The sequence below is a fragment of the Canis lupus genome, chromosome 2 (genome assembly GCF_048164855.1).
Source record: "Canis lupus baileyi chromosome 2, mCanLup2.hap1, whole genome shotgun sequence".
Classification (NCBI taxonomy): Eukaryota; Metazoa; Chordata; class Mammalia; order Carnivora; family Canidae; genus Canis; species Canis lupus.
Genome location: NC_132839.1, coordinates 29,013,084 through 29,031,516, shown reverse-complemented (window position 1 = coordinate 29,031,516; position 18,433 = coordinate 29,013,084). Strand labels below are relative to the sequence as shown.

General features: G+C 42.0%; 1 protein-coding gene across 7 annotated transcripts in view; it reads right to left on the bottom strand.

Annotated features, from left to right (window-relative positions):
- ARSB (arylsulfatase B) overlaps positions 1-18,433 on the bottom strand; it is a 187,445-nt gene that overhangs the window by 104,720 nt on the left and 64,292 nt on the right. For all 7 annotated transcript variants that reach the window (XM_072793968.1, XM_072793981.1, XM_072793987.1 and 4 more), the window contains exon 5: positions 703-946. In XM_072793968.1, coding sequence (XP_072650069.1) covers positions 703-946 — 244 coding nt within the window. The remainder of the gene's footprint in view (positions 1-702; positions 947-18,433) is intronic.

Genomic DNA, 18,433 nt, shown 5'->3' with positions numbered 1-18,433 from the left:
ATCGAGTCCCACGTGGGCTCCCTGCATGGAGCCTGCTTCTCCCTCTGCCTGTGTCTCTGCCTCTGTGTGTGTGTGTGTGTGTCTCTGTGTCTCTCATGAATAAATAAATAAAATCTTAAAAAGAAAACAAACCGAGGTGGTTCATAGTGGGTGCTCATTAGATACTCTCTGGTTCCCATTCCAGCTCTATCCCCTGTGTAGCGCTCCATTCTCCCAGCAGACAACAGGGCAGGTCCCCCGACCTCCAGGAAGCAAACAATACCCCATCCTACCCCTTTGAGAAGCTTCTCTGCTTAAAAAAACACCTGTAGAGGGCAAGCAGCTGAAGACAATCTTCCTCTTTGTATCAAACACGTGGCCACAATCTCAAACCCAGAACATCTCTATACATCCTGACAATAGTTCTAAAGACATTTTATTCTTTCTAAAAAATAATTTATTTGTGGGCACCTGGGAGGCTCAGTGGTTGAGCATCTGCCTTGGGCCCAGGGCGTGACGTTGGGGTCCCGGGATCGAGTCCCACGTCGGGCTCTCCGCACGGGGCCTGCTTCTCCCTCTGCCTCCCTGTCTCTTGTAGATACATAAATTTCAAAAATCTTTAAAAAAATAATTTACCGGTAAGCTGAACTATCATTTCCACTCAGCCCCCCAGGCTGCTCTTGCCGCCCGCCCCGGGAGGGAACAAAGGAGACTGAGCAGTACCTGATGGTCCTCCACACGTCGAAGCCATCCAGAGGCTTGGTGCCCTTCGTGCTGCCCCCGGCCAGCCCCACGAGGGTGGGCAGCCAGTCGGAGATGTGGACGAGCTCCCGGCTCTTCACCCCCTTCCGCTTCAGCAGGGGGCTCGCCACGAAGCCCACCCCTCGAACGCCTCCTTCCCACAGGCTCCATTTTCGTCCTCGAAGCGGCCAGTTGTTGCCCCCCGCCAGCGTCTGTCCTCCGTTATCTGAAATACAATAAGGTCTCTGCATGAGGACGACGCCAGACACATTTAAGGACCCAAGGGGTCTATGCTGCTTTCAAATGCTGCTTAAGAGGGGCCCCCAGCGGGCCCAGTGGTTGAGCCTCTGCCTGCGGCCCAGAGCATGACCCCGGGGTCGTGGGATCGAGGCCTGCTTCTCCCTCGGCCTCTCTCTCTGTGTCTTGAATGAATAAACAAATAAAACCTTTTTTAAAAAATTAAAAAATAAATGCTGCTTAAGAACTAAGACAGATGCTCCCTCCTTACCATGTCCCATCCTAACCTCCCCTCTTGCACCCACACCTCCCCCTATTACACAGAATCAGAGGGCGCCGTGGCACCAATCTGACAGCAGACCTTCAAATCTCTTGGGTCGGGTCGCTGGAAAGCAAGGAAGTCCCCAGAGGAGAGCTGCTTGGGTTACAGCCCTGCATGGATAATCAATGACTGGGCTGCAAATGCATGCATGCAATTGTGGGTGAGGCAAAATGAATCCAGGTAAGCTAAGCCTCTCACGGTCCACAAAAAGAAACCTCAAGTGAAATTTCACTTAGTGAGTTAAAGCTCCTGATAATGGGGACAGCAGACCTTTCTCTTTTACTCTCCTGGAAAAAGTTTCTAACATTTAAACTGGTAACTGGATTAAGCTTCTACTCCCTGGTGATTTGAACTCTTAAGTGTGAAAGTTGAAGATTTCTCCAGTGGGCTAAAGGTCTCTGTAAACACAGCAGTCGGGTGGAAAACATCATTGCAAGAAAAATTCCTCCCTTGTTGAGAGGACAAAGCTTCATGTGATACACCGTACCAGGGAAGAGAAAGGTTCTTTTCTAAGACAACTGATGGTGAAGCCAGAGGACAAGTTACAAGAGTGACTGAAATGAAGTATCTTACCAGCTGGGTGGAACTCAGTTAGAAATTAAATTGGACTGTAGGAAAAAAAAAATTTAAAGTGGTATTTCTTGTATACTGAGATGTTAGAATCATTGATATAACCAAAAGTATCCATACATTTAGGTGACTCTACAGACACATTTGAAATAACCCTTATTGGCATATGTATTACACCCCAATTAAATGTTTTTTAAACCACTGTTATCCAAATGAACCACATGAGGGCAGCAGGACAGGCCTGCTCTGGAGAACCTTATATATAAAAATCTGACACAGAAATCAACACCAAAACCACAGGAAACACATGGAAGGAAAAATAACTGGCATTGCTAAGCACCTACCACGTACCAGGTACCATGGTAAGTTCATATTATCTCTCCCAGGATCTGAAATCTGAGAGACCCGGAATTGAAGCTGATGCCAACCACTCACGAGCCATGTGACCCTGGGCGATATGCTACCTCAGAGTCCTTAATTCAATGTAGAGATAATAATTCCTAGCTCATGCATTATGATGAAAATTAAATGACACTGTTGATGATAATTGCTTGTCTGGGTACCTGGCACAACCTCCGTGCTCAATAAATGGTAGCTAATATTTATAACTCAGTCTAACATTATAATTGTTTCATTGTTTTTTTTTTTTTAATTGTTTCATTGTTAAAAAGAAGAAGATTGAAAAGTCCAAATAGCTAGTAAGTGGCAAAGCTAAGATTCAAACAAGGCCTGTGTGACTCTCCAGGTGCCTTCTGCCCCCAGAGAACCATGTTGCTGATGTCCCCAGTATGAAGTGGGCTTTACCCCAATACCCCGACAGGCCACATAAAGCTTCACTGCCTAATGAAAACCATAGGCACAGTAAATCTCAGCGAAGTGCAGACTCTTCCTTTTCATACAGCAGAAGGTGATGCTAATTCCCTTTAGAGGAACCTTTGTTGCTTATGGATAAGAAATTCAAGGCTCTACTGCCAAGGAGGCTTCTATTCAAACCCTTAACATACCAAGTGCCTGGTTCTTCTCTGTGTTTGGTGAAGGGAAGGAGCAGAGTGGAGCTAGATTATATGAAGGTAACAATTCTTCAACACACGGGCGGGCAACGACCTGCCTCATCCTTTGCTATCATAGACTTCAAAGAACTTTTCCTTGAACCTTACATCTCTTCTTGACAAAGAGTCAAGGCCCAAACAGTCACCCAATCCTGTATGCTTGTTTGTCTATATATTTTGAGATTTTATTTGTTTACTCATGAGAGACCCAGAGAGAGAGAGGCAGAGACACAGGCAGAGGGAGAAGCAGGCTCCGGGCAGGGAGCCCGATGTGGGACTCGATCCCAGGTCTCCAGGATCACGCCCTGGGTCAAAAGCAGATGCTCAACTGCTGGGTCACCCAGGCGTCCCCCAAGCCAGTTTATTAATACCCTTTCTATTTTACATGAGCAAATCTGTATATTCAAAACAAGAGGCCACCACCTTCTGACAGAAGAGATTGCTCCCTACGCCTTACACTTCACAGCACATCAGTCACCCATAAGCAACATTTTGAAACTGAAAAGGAGGTGCTGTTCGTTTTATACAAAAATACACTGGAAAGAAACGCTTCCACTCTGCCCGTGAGCTCAAGAACGGCTGAAGAACAGCCAAGAACTGGTATTTCGCCCTTTTATTAGACTGCTATAAACGATACCGGCTCAGTGCTTGTAGAAGACACCTGCTGTCTCCATTTTAAATAGATACACCCTTTGAGATGTTATATAATGTCTATTTCAGTTCCATGTCCTTGCTAATGCTTAATACAAAAATACTAGATGATGGCGGTGGAGGAAAGGCATGTGGAGATGAGGAAGAGAAGGATGGTGGCTGGGTCTGCAGTCTGACTCTAGGAGCAGCCCTTCAGGTAGGACTCTAAAAGGAGAATAGCCAGGGCAGCTGGGTGGCTCAGTGCTCAAGTGTCTGCCTTTGACTGAGGGCATGTTCCTAGGGTCCTGAGATCGAGTCCCATGTCGGGCTCCTTGCATGGAGCCTGCTTCTCCCTCTGCCTGTGTCTCTGCCTCTCTCTCTCTCTCTCTCTGGGTCTCTCATGAATACATAAATAAAAATCTTAAAAAAAAAAAAAAAAAAAGGAAAGTATTCTGTGCTGTAAAGAGAATTTGGCCACTAGGGCTGGAAGGTGTTTCTAGATCTTATGGGGGGTAGAAGGTGCCAATGCAGTGAGTATGACTGTTTTTGCCATTAGCTCACTGGGCTGTTTTCCCCATTAGCAATGATGGGGGATTTTATCACCTGTCACGTTTTGAAGAGCACTCTGGAGAGAAAGTGCCGTCAACTGGCACACTGCGACTTACTCTCTCGGACATCCATCACAGAGCCAATGGCACAACAGCAGCATGAAGAGGTCCATTTGGCTTTGCCTGGGGCCTGCATCTCCCCAGGTGGCACCTGCCTGATGGCCACCATTTATCAACAAAGGGTAGATTCCACAGTTGGGCTCTTCAGAGAGCCCACAACTGCTGCTGTGCTTCAGTTCTAGCACAGTCCCCCGGGTATTTCGAGAAGTTGGACATAAACCTGACCACAGTCACAGCAAGAATACAAGCTCATTTGGAATATGGCTTCCTATGTTGTTCACTTAAATCTGACTAATTAAAATTAAAAAAGACATTGGAACCATCACCAGTTTTCTTTTCACTCTCTCTCCTAATTTTCTTTTGGAGAAAAGTTAACTTTTGTTTCTTGCTAAGAATTAGTTTTCAAGAGAAAATCTTCTTGTTTCATTTCCTGACTGGCTTACGAAAGAACTTCCAAAACAAAATAAGATGACTCCAACTAATAATGGGAGCTCTGAAATTTTTTTTTTCAGGGAAGTAGTTTTTCAGCAAAATTTTTGGCAGAGGGAAAACCTAATTATAAAGACTCTGCTGTCTAGAAAAGAAATGTCAAAATAAAACTAATGTTGTCTTATACAGATGGCAAATCTCACTTTATTATTCCTTCCTGAACAAAAATAACTGTTACAAAGTCATGGAAAAACATTGGTTAGCCAGAGATCGGAGCAAATGCATGAAGTACATGACAATGAATCCTCATCCTGACCCAGATGATAAAAGTTAAGGTGGAACCATGACAACAAAATTAATTTTTAGGACTACTCCCGACAGGGTATCGTTGTGGCTTGGCCATGGAAGGGCGCCCTGAACATCAAGTGTACTTCTATGTCATTGCTCCCTAACCCGGGCTTATCCAGGACATCGTCCTCACTCTGATTCAGGGATCCTAAAATAAAAAAAAGAAAGAAAGACTCCAATAGCCTTGCATCAGGACCTGGACTTTCCTTTCAACAGGGCCAGCAATGTTAGTGGGACAGATGAATAGACAACATGATTTCACATACTAAGATGCCTCCTTCTCTTAAAAGAGGACCCGCTTGCTGATGGTTGATGCTTTTAAACTAGTTTTTTAAAAATTTTGGGATCCCTGGGTGGCTCAGCGGTTTAGCGCCTGCCTTCGGCTCAGGGCGTGATCCTGGAGACCCAGGATCGAGTCCCGCATCGGGCTCCCTGCATGGAGCCTGCTTCTCCCTCTGCCTGTGTCTCTGCCTCTCTCTCTCTCTGTCTGTGTCTCTCATGAATAAATAAATAAAAATCTTTAAAAAAATTTTTTGTTAACTAAAATGAAAATCAAAGGGTTACTATATGTCTTAGAAGTCATCTAGACGATTAGGTAAATTCAATCTTCTCCTACTAAAAGATCTTGGAGAAAATATCTACCTGGATATTCAACTTACAATCTACTGTTCTTGTCTTTCCCTCTTGTTCTACATTCAATTTCTGATTGAATGTGCATTCCCTTCTGCTAAGTCTAACTTTCAAATGGATTTGAAACCCATCCACTCCTATATACCCCAGGGCCTCATGTCTTTCCACTTGGATATACAGGAACTTACAGATTGCTTCACTTTGCTGTCAGAGGCATCCTTGTGAAGCCCTAAACCAATCAAGTCATGTTCATGTTTAAAGATCTCTACTAGCTTTCTCATCAGGAAAAAGTTCAAGCTTCAGCCCCCATATAGAATCCTATACAGTGGCACCTGGGTGGCTTAGTGAACATCAGCCTTTGGCTCAGGGCGTGATCCCGGGGTCCTGGGATGGAGTCCCACATCTGGCTCCCTGTGGGGAGCTGGCTTCTCCCTCTGCCTGTGTCTCTGCCTCTCTCTGTGTGTCTCTCATGAATAAATAAATAAAATCTTTAAAAAAAAGAATCCTTTACATGTGGCCCCAATCTACTTATTGGGCATCAAAACTTGCCCTCCTGCATAAAAAGTGCCTTGTGCTGGAGCACCTGGTTGGCTTAGTTGGTAGAGAGTGAGACCCTTGATGTCGGGGTTGTGGGTTTGAGCCCCATATTAGGTGTGGAGATTACTTAAAAAATAAAAGCTTAAAAAAAGTGCCCAGTGTTTCATTCATGTAGAACTAACCTCACCTTGTTGTTAGGATATGTCATGCCCCTTCATGCTGACTTTGCCCCTGTACATGTTAATTCTTCCACCTAAAATGCTCTCCTTCTTCTTTCCTGCCCAACTTAAATTTTAATTCTCAGGATAAATGTTACATCTTCTGTTAACTTTTCATTTATTGCCCCCCACTACCACCCTGTCTAGATAGTCTCTCTGTACTTTTGCACTTTTTATATACCTTTCCTATCGCACTTCTTTCTTTTTTTTTTTTTTTCACTTATTTCTATATATTGTTAATGAGTTGTCTTTAACTTCCCAGGAACTCTGCCTCCCAAGGACAAGGATGATGTCTCATTCTTCTTCACATTCCCAGGACCTAGCACAGGGCCCACCAAAGAGAAGGGCTCAAGAATTGGGGGGTGGGTAAGGAATAATAAACAAACAGGAAAAATGTCCACCAAAAATTGAGACTGAAGGCACTAAAAATTTACTTTGATTATTGGATAGTGTTTTCTGAGCCTTCATCCATCCATGCCATGATCTTAACTTTCAGGGAACTGTTCCATACACAGGTGCTGTTTATTTAACAGGACACTGCACAGGGGGGGGCGTGGGGGTGGGGGTAGCTCCTGGTCCCCGTGACAATTTAAGCAAATCAAACACAATACCAGAGATGTTTGTCCAATCTGGCCCTTGATCAGTCACACTGAAGTCAAAGGGGATTGAGGAAGTCAAAGGGGATTGAGGAAGTCAAAGGGGATTAAGGAACTCGGTCCTGGACAGGAAGAGAGTCCTCACTCAGCCCTTTAATAAATCTTTCCAGAGTGCTTACCATATGGCAAGGACTACTCCAGCTTTGGAGAAATGGCAGCCAAGAAGACAGACAAGGCCCTTTCTCTCATGAAGTGAGTAGAAAAAGAGATATGATCTCTCTATTCATGATCCTCTTGGAGGAGCTGAAACCAGAATGATGGGACAGGGGGGACCACTATCAGAAAGGGGAGAGTAGGGATCCCTGGGTGGCGCAGTGGTTTAGCGCCTGCCTTTGGCCCAGGGCGCGATCCTGGAGATCCGGGATCGAATCCCACGTCGGGCTCCCGGTGCATGGAGCCTGCTTCTCCCTCTGCCTGTGTCTCTGCCTCTCTCTCTCTCTCTCTCTCTCACTGTGTGCCTATCATAAAAAAAAAAAAAAAAAAAAAAAAAAAAGAAGAAAGAAAGGGGAGAGTAGGAGGCTCAAGCTCCTTATTCAATTACACATTGGATGGTGGGGTGTTCTGCATCAAGGCTTCTTCTTAATTCAAGATTATCTTAACTACACTCTTAAGAACACTCTTGCCAGAACTTAAGGCAAACTTGAGCTGAATGATGACTAGATATAACTCAGAAGGTGTCTGGCTGGTTTATGACTGTCATCGTTTGTCTCTATCATCCTTACTGCCACCTTTCTAATTTCATTGAAATGGATTCAAAGAATTGGGTTTGGGTAAATTGCTCTCGGAGCCTAATTTTCTCATTTGGAAAATGAGGATAACAATGAGACCTATCTTAACATATAGTCTGGCACAAATGTATCACTCAATAAATATTAGCCATTTTCATGATAAGAATCACAAGCCGCAGAAGCATCAAACACGCAGAGCAGAACAGTCTCCTCTCCGGGTATTTATTACACATATACTAGGTTTAGATATCACAGCTGCAGTCTAAAACACCATGCATTCATGAAGAAGAAAGGATTTTATGCACAGATTCCTTCTCAATTATATGTTCTTCTCCATAGGTGATTTCTTGAGATTCATAAAAACATAGTGAACTTGAGGGCTTTTGCTATTATTTTCAGGACAGAGCCAGGTGACACCTTTTTGTTTTTAGGAGTTTAAAAAAAGTATCTCAATTATCAAAGGAAGAGGCACAATGATCATAAGCTATGACTCAAATGAAGTGTCAGAAACTAAAGCTTTATTCAGTTACATTTGTAGGGGTTTCACCTGGTTTGTAGCACTCAGGACAGATGAATGCTCCTGCCCTACTCCCAGTCAGACACAGTCGGACTCTGCATCTGGATAAAAGAACCAGCAAAGGGAGTGTGCCTGCTGAGCTAGCATTGGAAGGGTCCTGCTGAAATGGGATTGACAACCAGACCCCAAATAACAGATACAGCCACCAAAAAAGTGGAAGATGAAAGGGACGGATGCAGGGAAAGGGAAAAATCAGGAATAAATGAGGATTAAAAGGGAAGTACAGGGTTATAGTAAAAGATTTCCTCATTTTAATGAGGCTAATGGCATTACTTGTAATGATGAGATGCCTGTGGGATTTTATCTCTCCTTTAGAATTTAAGGATGAGAAGACTCAAAAATCTTTTGAAAGACTGGAGGGACATAAGTGCAGGATAGGCTAGATGGGTGATGGGCATTCAGGAGGCCACTCGCTGTGATGAGCACTGGGTGTTACATGTAAATGATGAATCACTGAATTCTAGAAGTCAATATTGCACTGTATGTTAACTTAAATTCAATTCTAAAACTAACTAACTAATTAACTAAATAGTTGAAAGGAAGGAAAGAAGAAAGGCAAGCAAGCAAGCAAACAATTGGTCTCTAAAAGTTAAAACAGGAAAATGAGAGGTGCCTGGCTGGCTCAATTCATACAGCATGCAACACTTGATATTGGGGTCACAAGTTTGAGCCCTATGCCAGGTATAGAGCTCACTTAAAAATTTTTAAAAATTCAAACTGGGGATCCCTGGGTGGTGCAGTGGTTTGGCGCCTGCCTTTGGCCCAGGGTGCGATCCTGGAGACCCGGGATTGAATCCCACATCGGGCTCCCGGTGCCTGGAGCCTGCTTCTCCCTCTGCCTGTGTCTCTGCCTCTCTCTCTCTCTCTGTGTGACTATCATAAATAAATAAAGAAAAAAGTATTAAAAAAAATAATAAAAATAAAAATTCAAACTAAATAATAAATAAAAATTAAAATAGGACTGGAAACTGAAAAACTGTCCTAATTTATTATATATCGATAGGCAAACAATTGAACTTTTATTTTTATTTTTTTTAAAGATTTTATTTATTTATTCATGAGAGACACTGAGAGAGAGAGAGGCAGAGACACAGGCAGAGGGAGAAACAGGCTCCATGCAAGAAGCCTGATGCGGGGCTCCACCCCACCCCCCCCCACCCCCCACCCCCGTAGGATCACACGCTGGGCTGAAGGCGGTGCTAAACCGCTGAGCCACCTGGGCTGCCCATACAATTGAACTTTTTATATCGATAGGCAAACAATTGAACTTTTTCTGTAGTTTAAAGCATAGGTAGTCACAGATTTTAGTGATCCTTAAACTTAAATTGTAAGATAAGTATGGAATGTTATGAATTACTCTCACTCAGGAGTCATGGGTTTGATCTCCATATTCCTGCTTCCCTAACAAGTAGCTTAGAAGCCTCATGTCTAGGGTACTTAGAGCCAGCAAAAATAGATGTTTATTCACCACTTTTCAAAAATTAAAGCCCTCCTTGTTTTCTCTTCAGTTTGATCTTGAAAAAAAATGCTTGATATCTTTAGCTAATGAAGTTATAAATTTCAGGCCAAACAAAAGTTATTTGGCACTTTAAGGGTGTATCATAGTTTACTCACAAATTATTTGGCTCCCTTTTCAGATCAGATGATTTTTTTTTTTAACTAGATAGCTGTTTGTCGATCAGCAATCAACAAGTAGGAGATGAAAAAGTATTACAGAAATATTTCAGAGCCTGGCAAGTTTCAGAACGGCAAGAGTGAAAAATACCATCAACAGAAAAAAGAACAGCAGTTGCCAAATTAGAAGTACACTAATTCCTTGTATGGCATGGAAGATGGGAATTGAGGTCAATGATTTTTCAGAGAGAATTAAGGCAGAGAAAGCTAACATATTCTATTTGGGCAAGCATCAACTACTTTAATTTGTCTTTATATTTCCAAATATATCATACAAGTTAACTGTTCTGAATTTACCTTTGATGCAGAAGCAACATTTTATTGGATTTCTACCTCCAAGGTAGTAAGATATGCTTTTAGGATCACCCAGAAAAACCAATAAACCAAACTGAATGAACAGGCAATTCTATTTGCCCAAAACTCTTTTCTTTTTTTTCCTTATGTAGAAACCATAAAAATATTTAATTCTTATTTTCTGTACCCAAAGCTCTTTTCTGAAGTTTACTAAATGGTAAAGGGTCTCACTGAGGTTTGAGTGTCTACTTACGGAAGAGAGACAAGTCATCAGCACAATCCTCTTTGAAGAACGATGTAAGAGTGAAACATTTAATGGCAGAAACAAAAAAACTCAATATACCTAGATACTAAAAAAAGTTAGTGAAGATTATTTATCAAATAATTCAAATATTGAATACATACTTAATAAAGATAGAAGAATATGATTCTTTGGGGTTTGCAGATGACACCTGCTCCAAAGACAAAGCAAAACCAACTCTGCACTCTTGGACTCTAGGCCCTCCTGACGACACCAGGTGGGAGAAGCCCTGATGACAGAGGGGTACACAATGAGAGTGGGGAGAAACCAGGTGACCCTGGACATTCTAAGCAGACATCGGGCAGGGAAGGCAGCTGGAGAAGAGTAAGTGTGAGCTGTGAGGCCTATGTGTCTAATGAGAAACCAGAGGTTAAATGGAGGCATTTTAACAGGAAACAAAGGGATATGGAAAGAGAGAGGTCCGAGAAAAACAAATACCATGTGATTTCACTCACATGAGCAAACTAAAAAAATAAACAAGTGGAATCAGACTCATAAATACAAAAGGCAAACTGATGGTTGTCAGAGGGGAGGGATGAGAGGATAGGCAAAATGGGTGAAGGGGAGCAGGAGGTAGAGACTTCCAGTCATGGGATGAAGAAGTCATAGGCATAAAGGGCACAGCACAGGGAACAGAGTCAGTGGTACTCTAAGAGCAATGTATGTGACCAATGGCAGCCACACTAGTGGTGAGTACCGTGTAACATATGGAGATGTTTAATCACTATGTTGTACACCTGGAACTAGTATAACATTGTGTGTCAATTATACTCAAATTTTAAAATTAGAAGAAAGAGATGAAGGGAGGGAGGGAGGAGGGTAGGGAGAAAGGGGTCCAACATCTGGGAAACTCAATGTCTACTGAACAGCCACGAACAAGGATAAAAGAACAAAACAAAATCATCAAACAAATCAAAACAAATGCCCCTAAATAACCACAACAGGCATCATCAATTCACTGCAACCAGATTTTTAATGTAGGGCCCATTTAGTCTCAGACACGATTTCTTATGATAGGTTTAGTGTGTGGCTCCCTCACTTCATGGCAGACTGGAATCTGCAAATTAGAAAGGTGCATAGTGCTGGAGATGGCCTCTGTAGAGACCACCCTCAGAGTAAGGGAATAAGAAGAAGGGGACAGCGAGACTCTCCATTTCCCTGTGCCCAGGGTGATTTGGCCACAACAGACGACAGTGACTATAGGCTCAGAGCCCCTCACACAACTTGGGCTTAAAGGAGGCCATTCTATACTAGACATACAGAATAATCAAAGGGAGTAGGTATGAATGCTAAAAAAAAGAATTAGGATATTAAATGTATATAAAACCACATGAAAATCTTCTCATGTTTAAATGTAAAACTAGACTAGGTTCTAGACGTAGAAAATTATACGCATGTTTTTTAATTTTCATAACTATGCAGTAGGGTATCTTTAGATATATAAGACTCAGGACAGGGACGCCTGGGTAGCTCAGTGGTTGAGCACGTGCCTTTGGCCTGGGGCGTGATCCTGGAGTCCTGGGATCGAGTCCCACATCAGGCTCCCCACATGGAGCCTGCTTCTACCCCTGCCTGTGTCTCTACCTCTCTGTCTCTGTGTCTCTCATAAATAAATAAATAAAATCTTTAAAAAAAAAAAAAAGACTCAGGACAGCTCCTCATTGTGTGGAGTTAGTAGGAGCATCACATCCCGGGGTTCTGTCTACTGAGTGCTAGTAGCACCCTATCAAATTTCCAAATTGTTTCCTGTAGGAACCAGCGCCATACATAATGATCAGTTGGGACATACAGCCAAGGATAAGTAGTGGCCTCTCTATCAAGAGGCTTGTCAGACGATATTCATTACTTTGTAAATTTACCATAGTTTGGGGTCTGGCCTAAAGCTGTGTAAGCTCATAAATAATTCCACCAGCACATGGAAAGAGGCTCCACCCCTCAGGAGCAGAACTATTATAAATAATATATATATCAGAATGTCCACTGATTTATGATGTAAATTTACCTATCATAGAGGATGGCATGTTCATGCTCCATGTGAGTGGCTTAAGTGCATGGAAAGCAAAATGGAAATCAGATTTCCTGGTGAAGAAGGACTCAGAGACTTACTATGTCCCACTGCCAATACACAGTTTATTTGTACTTTCTGTTTATGCAATCTCATAATAAAGTAATTACTTTTCATCTAAAATATATTAAATTGTGCTATAAATATTCAAAAATGCAACGAGAGATGCTTCTTCCTTTGAAAAAGGAAATTAGCCAAGTCTTAACCATTTTTTCCAGCAACTAATTCTCAAAAATCTACTCAAGTTCTCTCAAAAATAGATAACCTAGTTAGCTTTGTATCTATTAAGGAAGTTAACACTTGTAGTTAAAAACTTCCTATAAAGAAAATTCTAGGCTAAAATGGCTTGACTGGTAAATTCTATCAAACAGGGAGAAATGTTACTAGTTGTACACAAACTCTTCAAGAACATAGAGAAGCCTAAGCTTCCCAACTCACTCTATGAGGCCAGCACTACTCAGATTCCAAAACCAAAGGCATTACAAAGAAAGAAAGAGAAAGAGAGAGAGAGAGAGACAGAGAGAAAGAGAAAGAGAAAGAAAGAAAGAAGAAAGAAAGAAAGAAAGAAAGAAAGAAAGAAAGAAAAGAAAGAAAGAAAGAAAGAAAGAAAAAGAAAGAAAGAAAGAAAGAAAGAAAGAAAGAAAGAAAGAAAGAAAAAGAAAGAAAGAAAGAAAGAAAGAAAGAAAGAAAGAAAGAAAGAAAGAAAGAAAGAAACTCTAATGAACACAGGTACAAAAATTCTTAACAAAATTTCAGTAAATCAAATCCAGCTATATACAAAAATGATAATACATCATTGTGCTCGCCTTCTATTGATACTATGACAATTACCATGAATTTAACAGCTAAACACCACAGATTTATCACCTTATAGTTCTGTAGGTTAAAAGTCTGAAGCAAGTCTCATTGGGAAAAACTCCAAGTGTTGGGATGGCTACATTCCCTGTTGGAGGCCCTAGGGGAGAACCTGTTTCTTTGCAATTTCCAGCTTCTAGAAGCCACTGGAATTCTTCTTCCTCTATCTTCAAAGCCATCAATAGCTGGTTGAGTCTTTCTTGCATTTTATTATTTTGACCTTCTCTTTGTCTCTCTCTACCACTGTTTTAAAGATTGATTGATTGATTGATTGATTGATTGATTTATTATTTATTTATTTATTTATTTATTTAACAGTGTGCATGAGCAGGTGGAGCGCTAAAGGGAGAGGGAGAGAGAATCCCAAGCAGACTCCTCACTGATAAGGGAACCTGACATGGGGCTCAATCTCATGACCCATGAGACCATGACCTGAGCTGAAATCAAGAGTCGGATGCTCAACCAACTGAACCATCCAGGTGCCCCTCTTTTCCACTTTTAAAAACCCTTGTGATTGGGACACCTGGGTGGCTCAGCGGTTTGGTGCCTGCCTTCGACCCAGGGCATGATCTTGGAGACCCAGGATCGAGTCTCATGTGGGTCTCCCTGCATGGAGGCTGCTTCTCTCTGCCTATGTCTCTGCCTCTCTCTGTGTCTTTCATGAATAAATAAATAAAATCTTTAAAAAAGAGAGAGAGAGAGAGAGAAAACCCTTGTGATCACTTTAGGCCCTATAGTATAACTTCTCCATTTTAAGGTCAGATAACTGGCAACCTTATTCAGTCTATAACCTTAACTCCCATTTGTCAATAACATAACATATTCATAGGTTTGGAGCGTAAAATGTGCGTATCTTTGAAGGAAGAAAGGAGAACATTACTCTGCCTACCAGTATTATGATGATCAAGTGATGTTTATCCTAGAACTGCAAATCATTTTCAATTACAAGAACAAAGTGAAAAGAATTATACTATACAACTTCAAGACCTACTATAGAAAGCTGTAGTAATCAAGACAGCATGGTACTAAAAAGGGAGCCTGGTAAAAGAACCACACTTAAATGATCATTTGATACTTAGCAAGACAAACCAACTGAGAAAAATCTCTATACAACAAATGATTAATCGGATACCTACCTACAAGGAAGAAAAAACCCTTGACCAATCCTACTTCACAACGCACATATAATGTAAAAATGGATCATATTACAACTTAATAGTAAACAAATAAACATTTAAAATACGGGCAAAAGATTTCAACAGATATTTCTCCAAATAAGATGAAAACATGAAAAAATGTTCAATATCATTAGTCATCAGAGAGATACGAATCAAAACTACAAGGAGATACCACTTCACATTCAGCAAGGTAGTTATAATAAAAAAAGACAGACAATGACAAGTGTTGGAGAGGATGCAGAGAAATTGGAACCCTCAAACACTGCTGGTGGGAACGTAACATGGTTTTACTGATTTGGAAATAGTTCGGCAGTTGCTCAAAACATATATTCCCACAAAAAACTTGTGTATGAATGTTCACAGCAGTATTGTTCATCAGAGATCCAAAGAGTGGAAACACCCAATGTCCACTAATTGATGAATGAGTAAGGAAATGTGATATATTTTTAGCAATATACAGCCAAAAAGGAATATTATTCAGTAATAAAAAGGAATGAAATACTAATGTATGCTACAATATGAAAGAACCTTGAAAGAAGTATACTAATGAAAGATGCCAGGTGCAAAAGGTCATATATTATATGGTTCCATTTACATGAAACATCCAGAAGAAACAAATCTATTGATACAGAAAGTAGATGAGGGACGCCCAGGTAGCTCAGCAGTTTAGTCCCTGCCTTCAGCCCAGGGATCAAGTCTCACATCGGGCTCCCTGCATGGAGCCTGCTTCTCCCTCTGCCTGTGTCTCTGCCTCTCTCTCTTTCTCTGGGTCTCTCATGAATAAATAAATAAAATCTTAAAAAAAAAAAGAAAAGAAAAGAAAGTAGATTAGTGGTTGCCAGTAAGGAAATGTGATATATTTTTAGCAATATATCCTGGGAGGATATATCCTGGGGGGGGGGGGGTGATGCTAATGGACACAGGAGTTTTTGGGGGGAGGAGGGTGACAAAAAATTAATAAGGGTGATGATTGTACAGCTATGTGAACCACTGAACTGTACACTTCAGAAGGGTGAATTTTATGATAAAGTGAATTATATCTTAACAAAACAAAACTATATGGGGGAAAAAAGATTGATCAAAGATCTATGTGTAAACGCTAAGACCATAAAATGTTGTAGAAAACATCAGAGAATACCTTTGTAACTTGGAGAGTAGGCAAGTTTTCTCAAAACCATCAGCTGTTTTTATACGTTTGTGTATAAATTGGTAAGGCCTATGCTGGTGTAAGAGGATGCAAAGTGATGGTAAAGATTCAAAGGCAGGATAAGCAGAGGTAGAAAGTGCAGCTCTGCCCAGCTGCTGGGATCTCACTACGATTAAACATCTATCCGGCACTGTACGCCCTCTGGATGAAAGGTGGGTTGAAGAAAAATTCCTATGTTCAGGAAAACTCCCTAGTGTCCCAGGAATGTATACAATCTGTCCCTGGGAACAGCCCCGGCCTGCCTACCGCATGTGTATTTCAGAGCACAAGCAAGGACAGAGCTCAGTACAAGAGATGTGATTGTTCGAGACAGGGCACTCGAAGTACCACCCCAATGATCAAAACCCAGAGCCTCCAAGGTACGTCAAATTCTTTGTTCCTGCTTTCACCAGTCTATCAAATTGACTTGGCTTCTTTAAAAACAGTTGATCTTTTCTGGAATCAAGGTATCTCTTACAGACCCTTCCTTTATACCTCAATTTTTCATCAGGGCCTTTTGTGGTGAGCTGACCCTACAAAACATCTGCCTGGCACGTGAGACACAAAATTCTTTTTTGAAAAGCTCTTCATAGACACCAAAGAGACTGCGTCATTGTTTATTCCTTTTTTTTTTTTTTTTCCTACAAGTTTAACACGGAATCAAGTGGAAAATGACTTCAAAATACATAAGACATTACACGGATCTTTTCCATATTTCATGCAGTCACGAAGATGTGTTAACCCTATCAGATACGAATGGTATGCTTTATTTTAGGATTTACATACAGTAGAAGTCACTTGGTTTGGTATGGAGTTCTGTGAATTTTGACAGTCATGGAACCAGCACCACACTTACAGGACAATCCATCAAACCAGAACCACTCCCTTGTACTGCTCCTTTGTAATCACACCTCTACCCCACCCTTAAACCCTGGCAACCACTGATGCCTTCTCCATCTTTAAAGCTTTGCCTTTTCCAGAATGCCCCAGAGTTGTGACACTCTAGGCCTTATTAAAATACCCCCAAGGATGTTAATCTCTGTTTGGTTCAGCAGACAACCAACCCAGTTAGAGTCAGATTGCAAGCTTCATCTCACTTTCTCTGAACAGGGTTATATTGTCAGTTTAGTTTTTAAAGTCTTTGCTATAATGTTTGGGTTTACCCACCCAGTATGCGCCCCACTCAGGACTTAGTTGGGACCTGGTTAGTGGTTTGTATTGCGGTTGAGTTCTTGAAGCCTTTGCTTTGCTTCTCTGGGATTGCATGGCACACGCATGGCTTGGAGGTGAGCCTGGGACTTAGCCTGGGACTTGAGTCAGTTCATACAGGGCTGGGGGATCCTATTCTCCACCTCTATCCTCTCTGAGATTCACACACACACACACTTTCTAGCCTCCTGGGGCCCCCTTTTCCTTGTTTCTCTGGTCAGAAAGACAGGTTTCTCTCAGGTTTTAGCATCTTACTCTGTCGTGTACTTCCACACAACTGAGGCTGCCTTTGGGAGCAAAGCAGCAAAATAAAAGAGAGAGAGAAATCATGAGATGTCCCACACATTTTGGAGAAAAGAGGTGCCTTTTCACCAGTACTCTGGTCAGAGAGAATTTTCTTTGGGGGATTTCAGGTGCCCAAACCCCCACCGCAAACACAAAAGCAGATCCCCAACGGGGTTGGCCATGGGGCAGGGGCAGGGGAGGAAACAAAGAAACAAAGTAATAATTCCCCTATGTTCTTCAGCAAAGGACTCCTTTCCCAAATCGCTGTTTAGAAATAGAGGGTTTCACCTGAAGATTTTGCTGCCGGTGGCTGCTGCATTGTTCTAGAATGGCATCAGGCCTTGGGTCAAAGCTGAGAGACAGAGGAGAGAAAACAAACCCACAAAACCCACCCCTCATACAAGGGGTTGATTCAGCTTTGACTTCACTCCCATTCACCACTCCCCTGCTTCTTTTTTTTCTTTTCAGTTGCCCCGGACAGTTGCTTTCTATATTTTCCAGAGTTTCCAGGTGCAATTCATGGGGAAGAGAGGCTTTAGTGGGCTTACTCCATCCTGCCCCTCACCGGAAGGGTATGCTTAGGATTTTAATGAGAACTGGCCAAAGAGGCTTGTTTCTGTTGTTGTTGTGGTTGTTGTTTTGCTTGCCTGGAATAACACAGCAGCAGAATGAGTGCCACCTCATATCAGGTAAGCATAAAGAAAACAATGGTTTCAAAGGTCTTCGTTAGGCACCTGCAAAATACCCACAAGTGTTGTCAGCACCGTGGGAAAGGACAACAGAAGTTCAAACGCAGTCCCTACTCTCAGGGGACAGATCATCCGCGGAAAGCCTGGTCCGTGTGAAAAATACAAGACTGTCCACAATTAGGACAAAGAAAGGACACAGAGGAAAAGAGAGAGACGAAAACCGGGGAGCTGAAGCAGGTGACACTGGAGGCCATTCAATCCCATGCTCCAATGTGGTGAAGAAGAAAAGGCACATTCTACAAGGAAAAGGGGGCTGGACAGGGTAATAATTCTTCTGAAGTTGGTTTTGTACCGTTTTATTACACATGGAGGTTATTT